The sequence below is a fragment of the Kogia breviceps genome, chromosome 3 (assembly GCF_026419965.1).
Source record: "Kogia breviceps isolate mKogBre1 chromosome 3, mKogBre1 haplotype 1, whole genome shotgun sequence".
In the NCBI taxonomy this organism is placed as follows: Eukaryota; Metazoa; Chordata; class Mammalia; order Artiodactyla; family Physeteridae; genus Kogia; species Kogia breviceps.
Window position 1 is genome coordinate 170,114,494 of NC_081312.1, and position 17,210 is coordinate 170,131,703.

The 17,210-nt window shown below is 45.5% G+C and overlaps 1 protein-coding gene and 1 pseudogene across 1 annotated transcript in view; one reads left to right on the forward strand and one right to left on the reverse strand.

The window, feature by feature from the left end:
* The window catches only part of LOC136793897 (myristoylated alanine-rich C-kinase substrate-like), a 29,221-nt gene extending 27,548 nt beyond the window's left edge, over positions 1 to 1,673 (forward strand). The window contains exons 3-4 of the mRNA XM_067030632.1: positions 633 to 658; positions 935 to 1,673. Coding sequence (XP_066886733.1) covers positions 633 to 658; positions 935 to 992 — 84 coding nt within the window. The 3' untranslated portion in view covers positions 993 to 1,673. The remainder of the gene's footprint in view (positions 1 to 632; positions 659 to 934) is intronic.
* Positions 1,674 to 10,071: 8,398 nt separating this feature from the next.
* LOC131753820 (heterogeneous nuclear ribonucleoprotein K pseudogene) lies at positions 10,072 to 16,785 on the reverse strand (annotated as a pseudogene).
* Between the last annotated feature and the right edge of the window lie 425 nt (positions 16,786 to 17,210).

Below are 17,210 nucleotides of genomic sequence, written 5' to 3' on the forward strand. Positions count from 1 at the left end.
GGCAGCATTCCCTGCCCCTCTTCTCCCACTCCCAGGTGGGGCAGACGTCAGCCCCCTGGTCACCCAGCACCCCCGTGAAGCAAGCCCCCTGCCTGCCTGATTGGAATTCACCCTGCAGCCTGGAGCGCGGAGCCAGTTCTGCTCTCCTAGTGGCTCGTCTGTTCGTGCATTGGTGACCTTTATGGATCGTGGATCCTGAGCCCTCCAGGTCTAAATTAGGGAAAATTTCCTCGAGCTGTGCTTTCCACTGGAGCTCTCCTTACTGCCCTTTTCCACCCAGAGCCCGAGGCCAGCATCTGCCCAGCCCACCACCGGGCCGAGGGCAGGTGCCCCCAGAGCAACACCGCTGCAGCCACCCACCCCAACTCAAGGCAGCCTTACCCCTCAGCATGACATCTGCTCCGACCTGGCTTGTGTTGTTGTCAGGGGGTGGCCCTTGCAGAGGGTGGGGTAGTCAGCTCCAGGGTTTAGTTGGATGGCGGTGGGGTGGGGGGTGTCTCAGAGCACCTAGTGGAAGTGAAGTCCACACCATTTTTTATAAATGTATACACGTAGATGCATATGGGTATAATTTTTGTAAAACTACTAGATCATATGTCTGAACTGTGCTGTAATTTTTGTTTTCCTGCAAGCATGTCTTGGAAAGCATTCCTTGCTGGTATGTATCATGCTTATATACTTTTAATATTATAATAGTATTTAATACCCTGGGTGCACCATACGTCATTTAACCATTTGGGTATTGTTAAAAGACGTGAGGGCCCGCAGCATGAGGGCCTAGAAGACATGGACAGGGTGCCACCTTAAATACAGAAAGAGAACACAAGAGACGTTAGTTGGGCTATGTTCCCAGGGTTTGGACACGTGTGTGCATGCAAACGCACGCACGCACACACAGAGGCTTTTCTTTTAGGAGGGTCCTTTTCCCAAACAGGGTCAAGCAGCCTGAGATGCACACCTCCCTCTGCTCAGGGGGCCATCCTGGCACCTAGAGGGATTTCCAGATGCACGAGGACCGGGGCACCCATTCTACACCCTTTTCAGAGGACCCCAGAGGTACACAGACAGTATCCAGACAGTTCATCAGGACGCGCGCAGACACGTCCTGAAGCTTGCACGGCTGCCCATCAGTGTCGTGACCACAGGGTGGGGATTCTCCCTGACCGCTGACAGCATGCAAGCCCACAGACGCCACTTGGGTGGAGAGCACTCGGAGCATCTCGGCTGCTGCCCTGTCAGGTGAGTTTGAAGGCTCCTTCTCAGACTGCTACAGTAGGGCATAAATAATTCATCGATCCACTTAGATCGTAAAGGCATTTGCCCTGTGTCCAGAGGGGTCCCTGCCAGCTCTCAGCATCTCAGGTTCACGTGGGATTTCTGTACTGATGCACGCATTCTAGTGTGGGATGGGATGAACAGAATAGACGAAGAGCTTGGCGTGTACTATTAACCATCCCAGTCTTCATCACGAAATCCAGCCCAACCACACACTGCCTCGGACTCTCTCCTGCGATTCCAAATTGTCACTCAACTCGTGACAGTGGTTGCCTCCCGGGTGGGCTTGGAGCCAGGGATGGGAGACAGACGTTTCACTGTATACCTCTGTATCCTCTGAATTTTGAACCTCAAGTACATCTTACCAATATTAAAAAATAAAGTATTTTGGGCTTCCCTGGTGGCGCAGTGGTTGGGAGTCCGCCTGCCGATGCGGGGGACGCGGGTTCGTGCCCCGGTCCGGGGGGATCCCGCGTGCCGCGGAGCGGCTGGGCCCGTGAGCCGTGGCCGCTGAGCCTGCGCGTCCGGAGCCTGTGCTCCGCAACGGGAGAGGCCATGGCAGTGAGAGGCCCGCGTACCGCAAAAAAAAAAAAAAAAAAAAAAAAAAAAAGTATTTTTTAACATGTTAATTTTTGAAAAGTAAAAAGAGACAATTCGGATTTTTCAAAGGTTACACCTTCCGGGGAGTTGGTGAGCTGCAAGGTGAGCTTCACGTGCCTCTCCCGTGCTCCCCATAACCGCGGGGCTGTGGGCAGAAGCCGTGGGAGGGCAGAGAGGGAGAAGGAAGGGTTTTCGGCTCAGGATTTTCAGGCTCTGACTGCTTTCTGCACAAAGACCCAAGGAATTCCCACTGTAGATTCACAGAATGGCTTTATCTCCAAATCTGATCGACGGTCCAGGGAAAATAAAGACCTGGATTAAAAGCGAGAACAAAGGGCAGTGAAGTATGTGTAGGTGTAGCCCAACCCACACTGGCCCAGCTTCCTGGCGCTATTTTCCAAATACATGAATTAAGCAGCAGAGTTAGCAATTATTCAAATAAGGGACAAAGCATCTCCATTAAAATATTCATATAATTTAAACAATGAAGGTTTTGCCTTAAGTCCCAATATCTATTCCATTTCTTCTTTTTTTTTTTTTTTTTTAACCCAACAATGTGTTAAGGTACTTTAGAGTCCATTGTGGGGTGAGGGGGTGAGGATTGTTGTTGGATTTTTAGTTTAATATTGATAGAAGCCAAGCTTCTCAAGACCAGATCAATAGAAGGGACAAATAAGCTTTGCAGTGTTTCTCCCCTGGATCCCCACCAGCTTGGAAAGGGCATCAGGCCCTTTGGTTTATCTTATTTATTTATTTTAGTTATTTTACAATTTTATTTATTTATTTGGTTGTGCCAGGTCTTAGTTGCGGCAGGCAGGCTTCTTAGTTGTGGCATTCGAACTCTTAGTTGTGGCATGCACGTGGGATCTAGTTTCCTGACCAGGGATCAAACCCGGGGCCCCTGGATTGGGGGCACTGATTCTTAATTGCTGTGCCACCAGGGACATCCCCAGGCTCTATGGTTTAGACAAGCCTTATCGCACGTGCAAATCCTTGAGTAGCAAATATGATAGGAAGAGAATCGTAATGCTTTTTAAAAATACCTATTTGATTGCCAAATAGACTTAATAACAATGGGTCTTTTAATTTCTGAGTATGCTCTTCATTCCCAAGCATACGATTATGTCAAATGTACTCAACCAAAGATTCAATAGTTCTGATTTTTTTTCTAAGTGTGGCTATTAAAGAAATACAAAAAAGAAAAAAAAGAAAAAACGTTAAGAATAGAATTCTCTGGGAGAAAATATTTGCAAACAAAGCAACTGATGAAGGATTAATCTCCAAAATATACAAGCAGCTCATGCAGCTCAATATCAAAAAAACAAACAACCCAATCCACAAATGGGCAGAAGACCTAAGTAGACATTTCTCCAAAGAAGACATACAGATGGCCAACAAATACATGAAAAAATGCTCAACATCACTAATCATTAGAGAAATGCAAATCAAAACCACAATGAGGTATCACCTCATGCCATTCAGAATGGCTATCACCAAAACATATAGAAACAATAAATGCTGGAGAGGGTGTGGAGAAAAGGGAATCCTTCTGCATTGTTGGTGGGAATGCAAATTGATACAGCCACTATGGAGAACAGTATGCAGGTTCCTTAAAAAACTAAAAATAGAACTACCATATGACCCAGCAATCCCACTATTAGGCATATACCCAGAGAAAACCATAATTCAAAAAGACACATGCACCCCAATGTTCATTGCAGCTCTATTTACAATAGCCAGGTCATGGAAGCAACCTAAATGTCCATCAACAGATGAATGGATAAAGAAGATGTGGCACATATATATGATGGAATATTACTCAACCATAAAAAGGAATGAAATTGAGTTATTTGTAGTGAGGTGGATGGACCTAGAGTCTGTCATACAGAGTGAAGTAAGAAAGAGAAAAACGAACACTGTATGCTAACACATATACATGGAATCTAAAAAAGTGGTACTGATGAACCTAGTGGCAGGGCAGGAATAAAGATGCAGACATAGAGAATGGACTTGAGGACATGGGGGTGGGGGAAGGGGAAGCTGGGACGAAGTGAGAGAGTGGCATGGACATATATACACTACCAAATGTAAAACAAAAAGCTAGTGGGAAGCTGCTGCATAGCACAGGGAGATCAGCTCGATGCTTTGTGACCACCTAGAGGGGTGGGATAGGGAGGGTGGGAGGGAGGCTCAAGGGGGAGGGGATATGGGGATATATGTATACACAGAGCTGATTCACTTTGTTGTACAGCTAACACAACATTTTAAAGCAATTGTACTGCAATAAAAATGGGGGGGGGGAGAACAGGACTTCACTGGTGGCACAGTGGTTAAGAATCCGCCTGCAATGCAGGGGACACGGGTTCGAGCCCTGGTCAGGGAAGATCTCACATGCCATGGAGCAACTAAGCCCATGAGCCACAGCTACTGAAGCCCACGTGTCTAGAGCCTGTGCTCCACAACAAGAGAAGCCAGCCACTGGGATGAGAAGCCCGCGCACCGCAACGAAGAGCAGCCCTGCTCTCTTCAACCCCGCGAGCAGCAACGGAGACCTAACACAGGCAAAAAAAAAAAAAAAAAAAAAGGAATAGAATTCTCTCTGGGACCTCCCTGGCGGTCCACTGGTTAGGACTCTGCCCTGCACTTTCACTGCCCAGGGCGAGGGTTCAATCCCTGGTTGGGGAACTAAGATATTGCAAGCCGTGCGGTGTGGCCAAAAAAACCCAAAAATCTAGTTTTTATGAAATTCTCAAATTACAAATGATACTTTACCATTCTTTATATCACAGGAAGCAAAATAAAACCAAATTAGTTAACTGTAAATGGGCATGAACCGTCTCAGTGGAGTGGTGGAAGTGTTCTAAATCTAGATCGTGCTGATGATTGCATAACTAGGTAAATCTGCTAAAAATCATTGAACTGTACACTTAAGAGGAACTGTGGTATGTGAATCACATCTCAGTAAAGTTACCCACAGAGCCCCAATTAGTTGCAGTGCATCATATGACCACAGAATGTCAGCAAAGATTTTTCCATAAACCTATCTCCGTGGGGGATGTGGCTGCCCTTCACCACAGAAATTCCTCTGTCCCGGGTCTCAGGGGCTTGAAGTTCCCAAACACCAGAGTCAGGTATCAGGAATAAGGAAATATTTTCAAATATTGGCTTATGCAAATTTACAATGATCGGACCTATCAAATCGTTTAATCCATGATATATACAATTAAGTAAAACTCACACCACAATAATCTTCAATAAGCAAACTAGAAATTCAGTCCTATTGGAAATAGTAAAGTCCTTTAAAACTAGTTTTTGACTAATTATACGTTCTAGTAAATATTATACAAACTTTAAAAAAATTTTCTTTCATTTTTTTTGTTTTGTTTTATTTATTTATTTTAATTGAGCCATGTATCCTTTTTTTTTTTTTTTTTTTTTCCCCCCGTGCCGTATGGCATGCAGGATCTTAGTTCCCTGACCAGGGATTGAACCTGTGCCCCCTGCAGTAGAAGCCTGGAGTCTTAACCATTGGACCACCAGGGAAGTCACTAAACTTTGATTTTTATGGCTATTATATTTTACATTAAAAATGTAAATTTAAAAAGTACAATTAAAAAAATTTCCATCTAACTCCTTTTCAGTTAGATTTTTAAAAGTAATTGGGCTTCCCTGGTGGCGCAGTGGTTAAGAGTCCGCCTGCCGATGCAGGGGACACGGGTTCGTGCCCCGGTCCGGGAAGATCCCACGTACCGCGGACCGGCTGGGCCCGTGAGCCATGGCCGCTGAGCCTGCGCGTCCGGAGCCTGTGCTCCGCAACGGGAGAGGCCACAGCAGTGAGAGGCCCGCGTACCGCAAAAGTAATCAATAAAACCTTTCAAATAGCGAATTAACATGGAGAAATCTTCTAAAAGGAGTACTCTCTCTCTCTCTCTCACACACACACACACACATTACTAATTTATTTCTTTCAAGAACGTAACAACAGTAAATCGGATTATGGGAAGGTAAACAAACCTAAGACACTGAAAACCACAGCCATTTCTAGGCTGGCAATACTTCCTCTTAAGGCAGCCATGTTAAGATGAAGAAGGGCGGAGACTTCTGAGCTGGAAAATTTTCAATCAGTCACATTTTGAGCATATTTATAAATAACTGTAAGTAAATTAACATTCGTCTAAATAAAGTCTTCATGTGTCAAAATCTTAACCTAGGTGAACCAGATCAAAGTAGATGCCTCTGCCTTCATTACGTCCAGTTTCAGCCTAAGGCCATTTTGCTTGTGAACTCTGGTTACAGGCAATCTGAACGATGATTTCTTGGGTTAATGACTTCAGTACCGAGAAGGTAGAAACTGCACAGGGATAAGAAACTATAGGGTCTGATGAAATATTACTTATATTTACTCTTCTCAGAAATTTGAGGGTCAGTCGTTTCTTCACAGTATCATTAAATGCCAAGGTCAAAGCAGAGGAACAGAGGTTGGGCTGGTTAAGTGACCCAGGGAGTTAGTGGAAGAGCTGGATCAGTCATGGGTCCTCCATTAAAACAGCCATTATTCATTCTACACGTTGTATCATCTGTAACATTGCTTTTGGTTTTGTTGCTGCAGTTCTTTTAGTCAGGATGAATTTTTTTTCTTTTTATTTATTTTTATTTTTGGCCACTCCACAAGGCCTGTGGGATGTTATTTCCCCGACCAGGGATGGAGCACGGGCCCTCGGCAGTGAGAGCGCATGGAGTCCTAACCACTGGGCGGCCAGGGAATTCCCCCCAGGATTAATTGTTAAAAATAACAACTGCCTGACTTGAAAGCTTTGAAATCAAAGTCATGAGACAGTGAGGTCTGGGATACTAAATGCTCTTACAGCACGGGTTCAATCCCTGGTTGGGGAACTAAAATCCTGCATGCCATGCAGCACGGGAAAAAAAAAAAAAAAAAAAAAACATGGCCCAATTAAAATAAATAAAACAAAAAAATGAAAAGAATTTTTTTAAAGTTTGTATAATATTTACTAGAACGTATAATTAGTCAAAAACTAGTTTTAAAGGACTTTAATATTTCCAATAGGACTGAATTTCTAGTTTCCTTATTGAAGATTATCGTGGTGTGAGTTTTACTTAATTGTATATATCATGGATTAAACGATTTGATAGGTCCGATCATTGTAAATTTGCATAAGCCAATATTTGAAAATATTTCCTTATTCCCGATACCTGACTCTGGTGTTTGGGAACTTCAAGCCCCTGAGATCTGGGACAGAGGAATTTCTGTGGTGAAGGGCAGCCACATCCCCCACGGAGATAGGTTTATGGAAAAATCTTTGCTGACATTCTGTGGTCATATGATGCACTGCAACTAATTGGGGCTCTGTGAGTAACTTTACTGAGATGTGATTCACATACCACAGTTCCTCTTAAGTGTACAATTCAATGATTTTTAGCAGATTTACCTAGTTATGCAATCATCAGCACGATCTAGATTTAGAACACTTCCACCACTCCACTGAGATGGTTCATGCCCATTTACAGTTAACTAATTCGGTTTTATTTTGCTCCCTGTGATACAAAGAATGGTAAAGTATCATTTGTAATTTGAGAATTTCATAAAAACTAGGAGAGAATTTTTTTTTGGCCACGCCGCGCGGCTTGCGGTATCTTATTTTCCGGACCAGGGATTGAACTCTCGCCCTCGGCAGTGAAAGCGCAGTGCAGAAAGTATTCGAGGGATGAGTTATAGTGAAAATGCCTTCTGTCTGGGGCTTCCCTGGTGGTGCAGTGGCTAAGGATCTGCCTGCCAGTGCAGGAGACACGGGTTCGAGCCCTGGTCCGGGAAGATCCCACGTGCTGCGGAGCAACTAAGCCCGTGCGCCACAACTACTGAGCCTGCGCTCTAGAGCCCACGAGCCACAACTACTGAGCCCGCGCGCCACAACTACTGAAGCCTGCGTGCCTAGAGCCCGCGCACCGCAACGAAGAGTAGGCCCCGCTCGCCGCAACTAGAGAAAGCTGTGCACAGCAACAAAGGCCCAACGCAGCCAAAAATAAATAAATGATTTTTTTTTAAAATGCCTTCTGTCTAAAACACTGCACATAAGTCCTCCTGTGCTCCGGTGGCTGAGGCCCGCCCGGGTGGGTGGGAGGTGCCCCGGCCGCTCTCTGCAGAGTCCGCACTGCAGCCCAGGCTTCCTCGCCCTTCATCACCATGCTGGGTGCTCCGGGGACCCACACTGGTCTGCGGACTGCCCCCCTGGTCCCCCCACCAAACTGCTGCAATCCTATGAGTATTTCTGGAGCAAGAGCACCGTTTAATGAAGTAAGCCATGTTTCTTGACTGCAAAGATGAGTGAGTTAGGCAGGTTGTGTACCCCTGATAAAGTAGTTTTGCATCTGCCCTTCAAGGTCTAAACTCCAGCAAAGTCCAGCTGGGAAATACCAGTTCAGGCATCTCAATAAAAGGATAAAGAAAGCTTGTAAATAATACAGATCTATACATGCTTGCAAAAAAAAAATCACACTGTCTAAAAGCTGCAACCTCTGCGGAAAATCCAATGTGTTTTAACACTGGCTGGTTAAGTGACAAAAAGGATAGTAAAATGTGCATTCTTAAACAAACAATGAAATGGATCAATGTTCTAAAATTTGCGATTTCTAACATTCTCTTATTACTCATAATTTCATATATCAAAGTCCCTCAGTTGAAACCGTTCAAAGGCAGACTTCAATATCATTACTTCATGTCACTAATCTAACCTCTAAGAGATCCCAAATATCATCAGTGCCTTCATCTCCGGTCACATTTTCTTCATCTTTCAAGTTAAGATAACAAGACAAATGCTGACCTCAACATCTAACAGGATATAGTATTTTGTTTTGTTTTTAATTTTTATTGGAGCATAGTGATTTACAATGTGTTAATTTCTGCTGTACAGCAAAAGTGATTCAGTTTTATATATATACTTTTCTGATTCTCTTCTACTATAGGTTATTATAAGATATTGAATATAGTTCCCTGTGCTATACAGTAGGTCCTTGTTGATCATCTATTTTTCTTTTTTACTTTTTATTTTTTAAAATAAATTTATTTATTATTTTTGGCTGTGTTAGGTCCTCTTTGCTGCGTGAGTGCTTTCTCTAGTTGCGGCGAGAGGGGGCTACTCTTCGTTGCAGTGCACGGGCTTCTCATTGTGGTGGCTTCTCTTGTTGTGGAGCACAGGCTCTAGGCACGTGGGCTTTCAGTAGTTGTGGCACGCAGGCTCAGTAGCTGTGGCTCATGGGCTCTAGAGTGCAGGCTCGGTAGTTGTGGCGCACGGGCTTAGTTGCTCTGCGGCATGTGGGACCTTCCCGGACCAGGGCTCGAACCCGTGTCCCCTGCATTGGCAGACGGATTCTTAACCACTGCGCCGCCAGGGAAGCCCTCTATTTTATATATGGTAGTGTGTATATGTCAACCTCAATCTCCCAGTTTATCCTTCCTCCCCTTTCTCCCTGGTAACCATAAGTTTGTTTTCTACATCTGTGACTCTATTTCTGTTTTGTAAATAAGTTCATTTGTACCATTTATTTAGATTCCACATATAAGCGTTATCATATGATATTTAGTATTTTAACTATGGAATCATCACTGCTCTCCTACAATGAATGAAACACTTATTTTCCCAGTATTGTCGATAACTTCAGTGACGTGCTCAGGCTCAGCGGATCCTCACGAGACCGACAGTCTGATAACAGGTTAAGATGAGAACTACTGATAAAATATGCCATCCACCGCCAGGGCTGAGTGACACCCATAGGTAGGGCGGTGAGCAGAATTCTTTGACCTTGGTCTCATTTTCCATTATGTTTTAACCACCTAAAGTAACTAATTATAAGCAAAATTGGCAATTTTACCGATAAATGATTGATTCATCTTAAAGTCATTTATTTGCTAAAAATATATGACTTAGAACTAATTTATAAGGTTCCTATATCAAATAGCTTGTTTGCAAGTAACTGTGTACCTGTATACTCCTGGGGACAATCTATAGTCATAGGGTTCCAAATCTTGTCAAATTATTGCCCCTCCCCCATAATAGTTTATCCAAGACCTCCCAGAGTTACTATGCACATAACTTACTAAACTAGATCAGATAAAACTCCTTTTACCATGGCAGAAAATATTACCCATGAGTTTTTGTTTTTAGGTTCACTAAATTTATTTTAAAAATCATAAAATGTTTCTTACAAAAGAGCATTACATTCTGCACACTGTTCTGACTAGATGCCAGGGGCATATGGACTATTGTTACTTTTCCTCCCTATCCCACCCCCCCCAAATGTTACAGTGACCACAAAGCAAAGCGTTCACAATAATTACGTGGGGGGATATTTTTTTAAACCACCAACAATGAACAAAAATTAAAATTCACTCACTCTGCTGCTGTTTCAAAATTTCAATGTTTTTGCACACCCTCCCCCAACCCCCAACCCTGTTTGTAAGGAACTAAAACATTACATCTGGTGAACAGCAAAGATTTCACTACACCTCAAATGCAGAACACCTATGAAGCAGAGGAATGTTGGCTTTTTAAACAGAAGCAGATTAAAAAAAAAAAGATGCAGGACTCCTTCAGTTCTTCACTAGTCTTAGAAAAACTTTCCAGAATACTGCTTCACACTATAAAAAAGAAAAAATATCTTGCATTAGAATCCTTCAACATCTGCACACTGTTTCACACTGTTCTGCAGCAAATACTGTGCATTCTGTGTCTGGTCCTGTGTTCCTGTAATGGTAATGATCCGATCTTCGGACCCTTCTAAAGGCTCATCAGTTTTGATCGAAGCTCCTGACTCATGACAGATTTGTTTAATCCACTGACCACCTTTGCCAACAATAGATCCAGCCAGATCTTTGGGAATAGTTACTTGTGTAATAATATTAGGTCCACCAAGATCACCATATGAGCCACGACCCCCTGCATAGGAATAAGCACATCCAGAGCCACCCTGTGGTTCATAAGCCATCTGCGGCTCTGATGGGCTCCACGTATCTACTGCAGAGTCCCCGGTTTCATCAGCACTGAGACCAACCACGCCATCATAACCGTCTCCAGGTCTCCCTCTTCTGTCACAGGCCATTAGATCTCCTCCTCCAGGTGGTGGTGGAGGAAGAGGAAGATTCCGAGCTCTGCCACCACCCCCTCGTCCAGGAGGAGGTGGAGGAGGTCCTCGGCTGGCTCCTATCATCATAATCTCTTCTGGATGGAGGCATGGTATGCCCACCCTGACCAGGGGGCATTCTGTCAAAACCACCTCTTCCCGGCATGGGAAATCCCACGGGACATCCAGAGCAGTCATCAAACATCATTGTAAAACCACCATAATCACAGGTTTCATCGTAAAAATTGGGATCATAAGGCTGAGCACGTCCTTTGACGAGCGACTCTGATATAAGATCAAGGATGATCTTTATGCACTCTACAACCCTATCAGGTTTTCCTCCAATAAGAACAACTCTGTCAGTGGATTGAGGACAACGTTTCTGGAAAAGCTTGATTGTTGTCTGAGTGTTCCTCGAAGTTCTTTGATTTTAGCACCTTTGACCCCAATAATTCCTCCAGCCAGACTCTGATGAGTCAACAGTCTCAACTCGCACACAGTCAAAGTCGCACCCTTTAGAGTGTTGGTAATTGAAGCATTCCACAGCATCAGATTCGAGCGGGAGCTGGCTGGTTGCAGTGGGTGATGGCAACTGCAGGCCCTCTTCCAAGGTAGGGATGATTTTCTTCAGAATTTCTCCAGTTGTTTCAGTATCAGCACTGATACTCAATATGCGCTCGGGGCCACTGCTGTCTGGGAATAAAACACTGGCATTGTAGTCTGTACGGAGAGCCTTAATATCTTGCCTCCTTTTCCAATCACTGCCCCAGCATTCTTGCTCTGAAGCAGAATGCGTAATTCAACAATCTCATCAGTGTTTCTAGATCTTTCAAAAGTTTGTTCCTCTTCCATATCTTCAGCAGGGTGCTTACCAAATTCGCCATTGGTTTTGGTGTTGGGAAAGGTTTCCTCTGGCTGTTCAGTTTCCATTTTCTTATATTAAAGGGACACACCAAAATATATCTATCCTTGCAGGGCAGAACTGAAGTGTTCTGGGCGGGACCAACTGACACCCTAGTACTGCAGTAGCGGGGCAAGGCTACCGTCCCCATGCCGCCACGCCGCCTCGGCGGGCCACAGCTAGACAGAGAACGAGCCCACCCAAGAGTTTTTGAAGTCTGCGTAGACTAAGAATGTTTCAAAGAAAAGGAATTACAGAAACAGCACATACACTATGTAGGGCTGTGGCATTAAACCATCTTGTGTGCTCAATAAATGCAGGCCAGGAACAGCCAGTCAAGCGCAACCATGGCTTAGAGGGAGATGGGGTAAGGCCTGACTGAGACCACGTGGTCAGTGTTCCCCAAAATGAGTGTCTGCAGAAACAGGCGTGGTACTGGCCAGAGATAGGAACGTCCAGAGCTGCTGGACCAAATCTCAACATAGGGAATGGCAAACACAAATAGACACATGGGCACACTCATGTTGTCCTCTATCTAAAAAGCCCACTTTCAGGCAACTCCCTGGCGGTCCAGTGGTTAAGGACTCCATGCTTCCTCTGATGGGGTTCCATGTTCAACACCTGGTCGGGGGACTGCGTGGCCCCAAAATTAAAAAAATAAAAATCCTATTTTCATTAAGAGCCTCCTTATCTAGGCTACGTACTTCCTCAAAAGTGTACCAATAGCTACTGTGTTTTGAAAGGGAAGAATCTGGGAATTCCCTAGTGTTCCAGTGGTTAGGACTCAGCACTTTCACTGCCTTGGGCCCCAGTTTGATCCCTGGTCGGGGAACTAAGATCCCACAAGCCGAGCGGCACAGCCATAAATGAATGAATGAATAAATACAAGGTAAGAATTAAAAAATCTATTCCCAAGTCAAGCCTGACACTAGTCTGCCATGTCAGTGCTTCCCAGAGCTCACCAGACACTAAAAGCAGGACCCATCACGATCCTCATTAAGAGCCAGCTGTTCTAGAGACATTGTGCCATGTGTCAGCGATCGATGGGTCCAGCAGGGTCCTGCATCTCCCCATTGGGTCCAGCGTCCTCCCATTGTTTCAGGGACAACAAGAGCTAATGTTTTCTAGAAAGCTATGCTTTCACCAAAAGCTGGTCGAAAATATAGTTTCTAGAAAAAGAGAGGCATCGTGGGGATATAAAGATGACCACACTCGTGAAGAGTTCTGAGTCTCTCCATTCCCAGTAACTATCAACATTTAAGTAAATCAACCTAAAATCTGGTTTTCTTGCCTATAAAAGTAAAGGGGTAAGTTATACCTTTATGACCTCTTTTAGCTTGAGGATTCTGTTTCCACGTGTACATCTGTAGCTTTGATATTCCAACAGCTAGTCCTTAAAACTGTAGGACCATTTTCTCCTGATCGGCGTCATGGATTTTAAACAACAGAGAGAAAGGATGCCTGCTTTTGTCCGTTAGAACAGGAAAGTTCGGGTGTTCTTCAGTCCACCCGCTTGGACCACAGAACTGTCTCCACCAACCACCTACCTGGCCAGCACACACACCCTCCGGCCACCTTCCTGCTTTGGGTCCTGGCTCCCTCGCTCCCTGCCGGGTTTGCTCTTGGCCCTGAGCCCTAACAGCTGTGTTACCTTGGGCAAGTTACTTACCCTCTCCAAGCCTGCTTCCTCACCTGCAAGATGGGGATGATGATCAAAGCACCAACACTGACGAGAATTAGATGTGATAAGCCCCGTATGGTGCACGGTTTGGTGCCTGGCACAGGGAAAGCACTCAGTAAACGGCAGCGATTACTTTTGATAATGACAACTGCGTGGTTAGAGCATCCACAGGACTCAGGACGTAACGGAAGAGTCTATGAAGAGCCAGCAAAGGGCCAGTGTTGCCGGGGCCCCTGGTCCTCTCCTTCTGGGCCCCTTGTCACTTGTAGACTTGAAGGAATGAACATGCTGACTGACTGCCTTTGTCTCTTCCCAGAAACTCCTCATCCCACAGCCCTGAAGATGGGGCAGGAATCTAAGGAAACAGGTGGCATCATCAGTGAATCTCTTTCACAAAAAAGAAACTGGTGACAGTGGTTGCCTCCCGGGTGGCTTGGAGCCAGGGATGGGAGATAGACTTACCACTTTGAATTTTGAACCTCAAGTACATCTTACCAATATTAAAAATTAAAGGGCTTCCCTGGTGGCGCAGTGGTTGGGAGTCCGCCTGCCGGTGCAGGGGACGCGGGTTCGTGCCCCGGTCCGGGAAGATCCCACATGCCGCCGAGCGGCTGGGCCCGTGAGCCTGCGCGTCCGGAGCCTGTGCTCTGCAATGGGAGGGGCCACAGCGGTGAGAGGCCCGTGTATCGCAAAAAAAAAAAAAAAAAAAATTAAAGTATTTTTTAACATGTTGATTTTTGAAAACTAAAGAGACAATTTTAATTTTTATTTATTTATTTTTGGCTGCTCCCCGCAGCATGTAGGATCTTACTTCCCTAACCAGGGAGGGAACCAATTCCCCCCGCAATGGAAGCGCAGAGCCCTAATCACTGGACCACCAGGCAAGTCCACAATTTGTATTAAAAGGTTACACCTTCCCTCTGGGGAGCTGGGGAGCTGAAAGGAGAGCTTCACATGCTTCCCCCGTGCACCCCGTAACTGCAGGGCTGTGGGCAGAAGTGGTGTAATCCCCTGACCCAGGATCAGTAATTTCTATCTCCAGAAGTCCAGATGCGGAAAGTTTTAGGATTAAAAAAAAGCCACAGATGCAGTGACAGCTCTGGACTGAGCAACACTGTTGCACAAGATGAGCCATGTTCACACGGCTTCCAACATACCGCTCGCTCTGTCCACCAGGAGGCTGTAGGCGGCATCTGCTAAGGCAGGGTGGAGAGCTAGCAAATCGTGCTAATCTAGCAGCAAAAGGTCTGCTTCCAGGGACAAATCAGATGAGCTGGAATCTGGAGGAGTCCCATGAGGCTCCGACAGCCTGGCTCCAGCCCCGAGTGGCACAGCTTTTCCCAGCTCCCCACCAGCCGCAGCCTCAAACATCACCCATATGGCAGACTCCGCCAGCTGCCCACACCCTGTTCTTGCAGAACCCAGTTCTATTCCGCACCGATTGGCCATATGCTTCGCAGAAGCCTGGAACCCTCCCCGCCCCAGGGGTTGAATCCTCACTAGTAATCCAGAGCTTTTAATTCCACTCTCCTTGCCAGCAAGCAGTTACGGAAGGAGTACGATGATGCGCGTCTACTGCTGAAGGTCTTCTGCGCAGGTTTCCGTTTGCTCTTAGGACAGGACAAATGGAAGAGGAGCTGCCGGCTGCCCCTCTGGTGCCTGCACCCGGGCAGCAATATCAGGATCGGGGGACCAGCTACACAGGGAGCCAATGGTCGTGAGGCTGGGTTGAGACACTGAATCTCCCACCTCTGCGCCTGGGGTTTTGTGAGGTGATAACATTTCCTCAGTGTTTAAGCCACTGTGGAGAAGGGGGGACATCAGCTCTGTAGGGCCCCAAGTAGTCAGATGCAATCTCCTTCCCCTGAGACGACAGAGTGGGGTACACACGTGCACGCACGCTCTGTTACACCAAACCAACCCCTGGTGAGTCCTAACTTCACCTCCCCCGTCTCCTTGACTCCAGCTCCTTGGAGGGGCGTGCCTGCTCTGTACCCCATCTGGATGCACCACCCTGCCCCGCCCCGCGCCCACCCCCACCCCGGCACTACCACTCACTTCCAAGTCTGCCTCCTGCAGGAAGAGTTCCTCTGACCTCGCCTACAGCTTCCTCCAGTTCTAACACAGAGCGTCTTCTGCCTCGACATCCCTGCGTCGCCCTCTCGGTGTCCACATTCTGAGCACACGTCACTTACAGTGACCGACCCGACTGATTAACTGAATGAAAGGATGAGTGAACTGCGTGAACGATGAATGAGTGAGTACAAAGCACCATTTTCCTTCACCTGAAACCTGGGGTTTTCCTTTCCTCTTTTCTTTCTTATCTTCTTTCCTCATCTTACTTCTCTGTAGAACAAAAGACAAAAATTGAGATAAAAGATATTCAGAGCTCAGACTCTGCAGGATGAATAAGGATTTCTAGAGAAAGCTGCAAAGAGCACACCCGACAGAGACCGACGTCCTGGGAGTTACAGATAAGGGAAGGGGATGACGTGTGGGGATAGCACTTAGACTCGCACAACAGCCTCCTGCTCTCTACCCACCCCCACCAAAACAGCTCCACACAATGACCAGCTCCACTACTGAAACTAGGGGAGGGGCAGCCTCAACAGGTCAGGAGTCACAGCAGAAAATGCAGCGAGTCTAGCGCACAGGAGGCCTTCAACAGATGTCCCACCGCAGAATGAGGTGACAGAGCATCTTGTGGTTTAGGGCTTTGGGCTCATACCTTGAAGTTTTTTATTATAAAAGCAGGATGAAATGTGGATACCAGTAATCACCTGATGTAATGAATTTCATCTGAATGTGCAGACTCAAAAATATTTGACCTAAAAGTAGCTGTTTTGAAGTGGAAAATAAAATTTTGGGTTGTTTTAGTTTTTACTTTAAAACTCCTATGGTTGTTGGCCAAAACTCAAAATAGAGGGCCACCAGCAGGAGATTTCCAGACCATCTGCAGAAAGGCCTACTCCATCATACCAGCTGAACCTCTCATAGCTGCTCTTCTGTGTAAAAGCCCTGGGGCCGAGCTTCTGATGAGATGGCAGAGATCACGGCCCACTGTGGAAATCGGCAGTGGACCCCCTTGAAGGTATGCAAATACAATTCTAACTTGAACCTTTAAATCAGGACAGATATTAAAATTTGCATTAATGTTCATCATGTAATAGCAAACCGACACTAAAAACTTCTGCAAGATCTTTTATGTTACACAATAGAGTAAAAACTGTAGTATATGTTCAGATAGGTAAATGAGCACCAAACACTACAAAGCGTAACCAACATGGTTCTATTAAAAACTCTCTTCAACTATGGCATTCAAGGACAGCAATACAATATTTTCTTTACAAAGCAACCAATATAAAAATCTGCAAATGCCATAAATTCATTTATAGGCTATTATTTTCACATAGGCATGTCATTAGATTCTTTCAATTCTTTCTTTCAGTTCTTTCCTGAGGTATTTTTTGTGGTTTACTTTTATTGTACTGCTGGATGCATTATCTTTGATCATCCTTTCCTAAAATGATTTTTAAAGACCTGCAAAGATTTTTTATTGCATAGGACACTGTTCATGACACAGAGATCGGGAACTGCAGATATGTGGCACTGGAACAA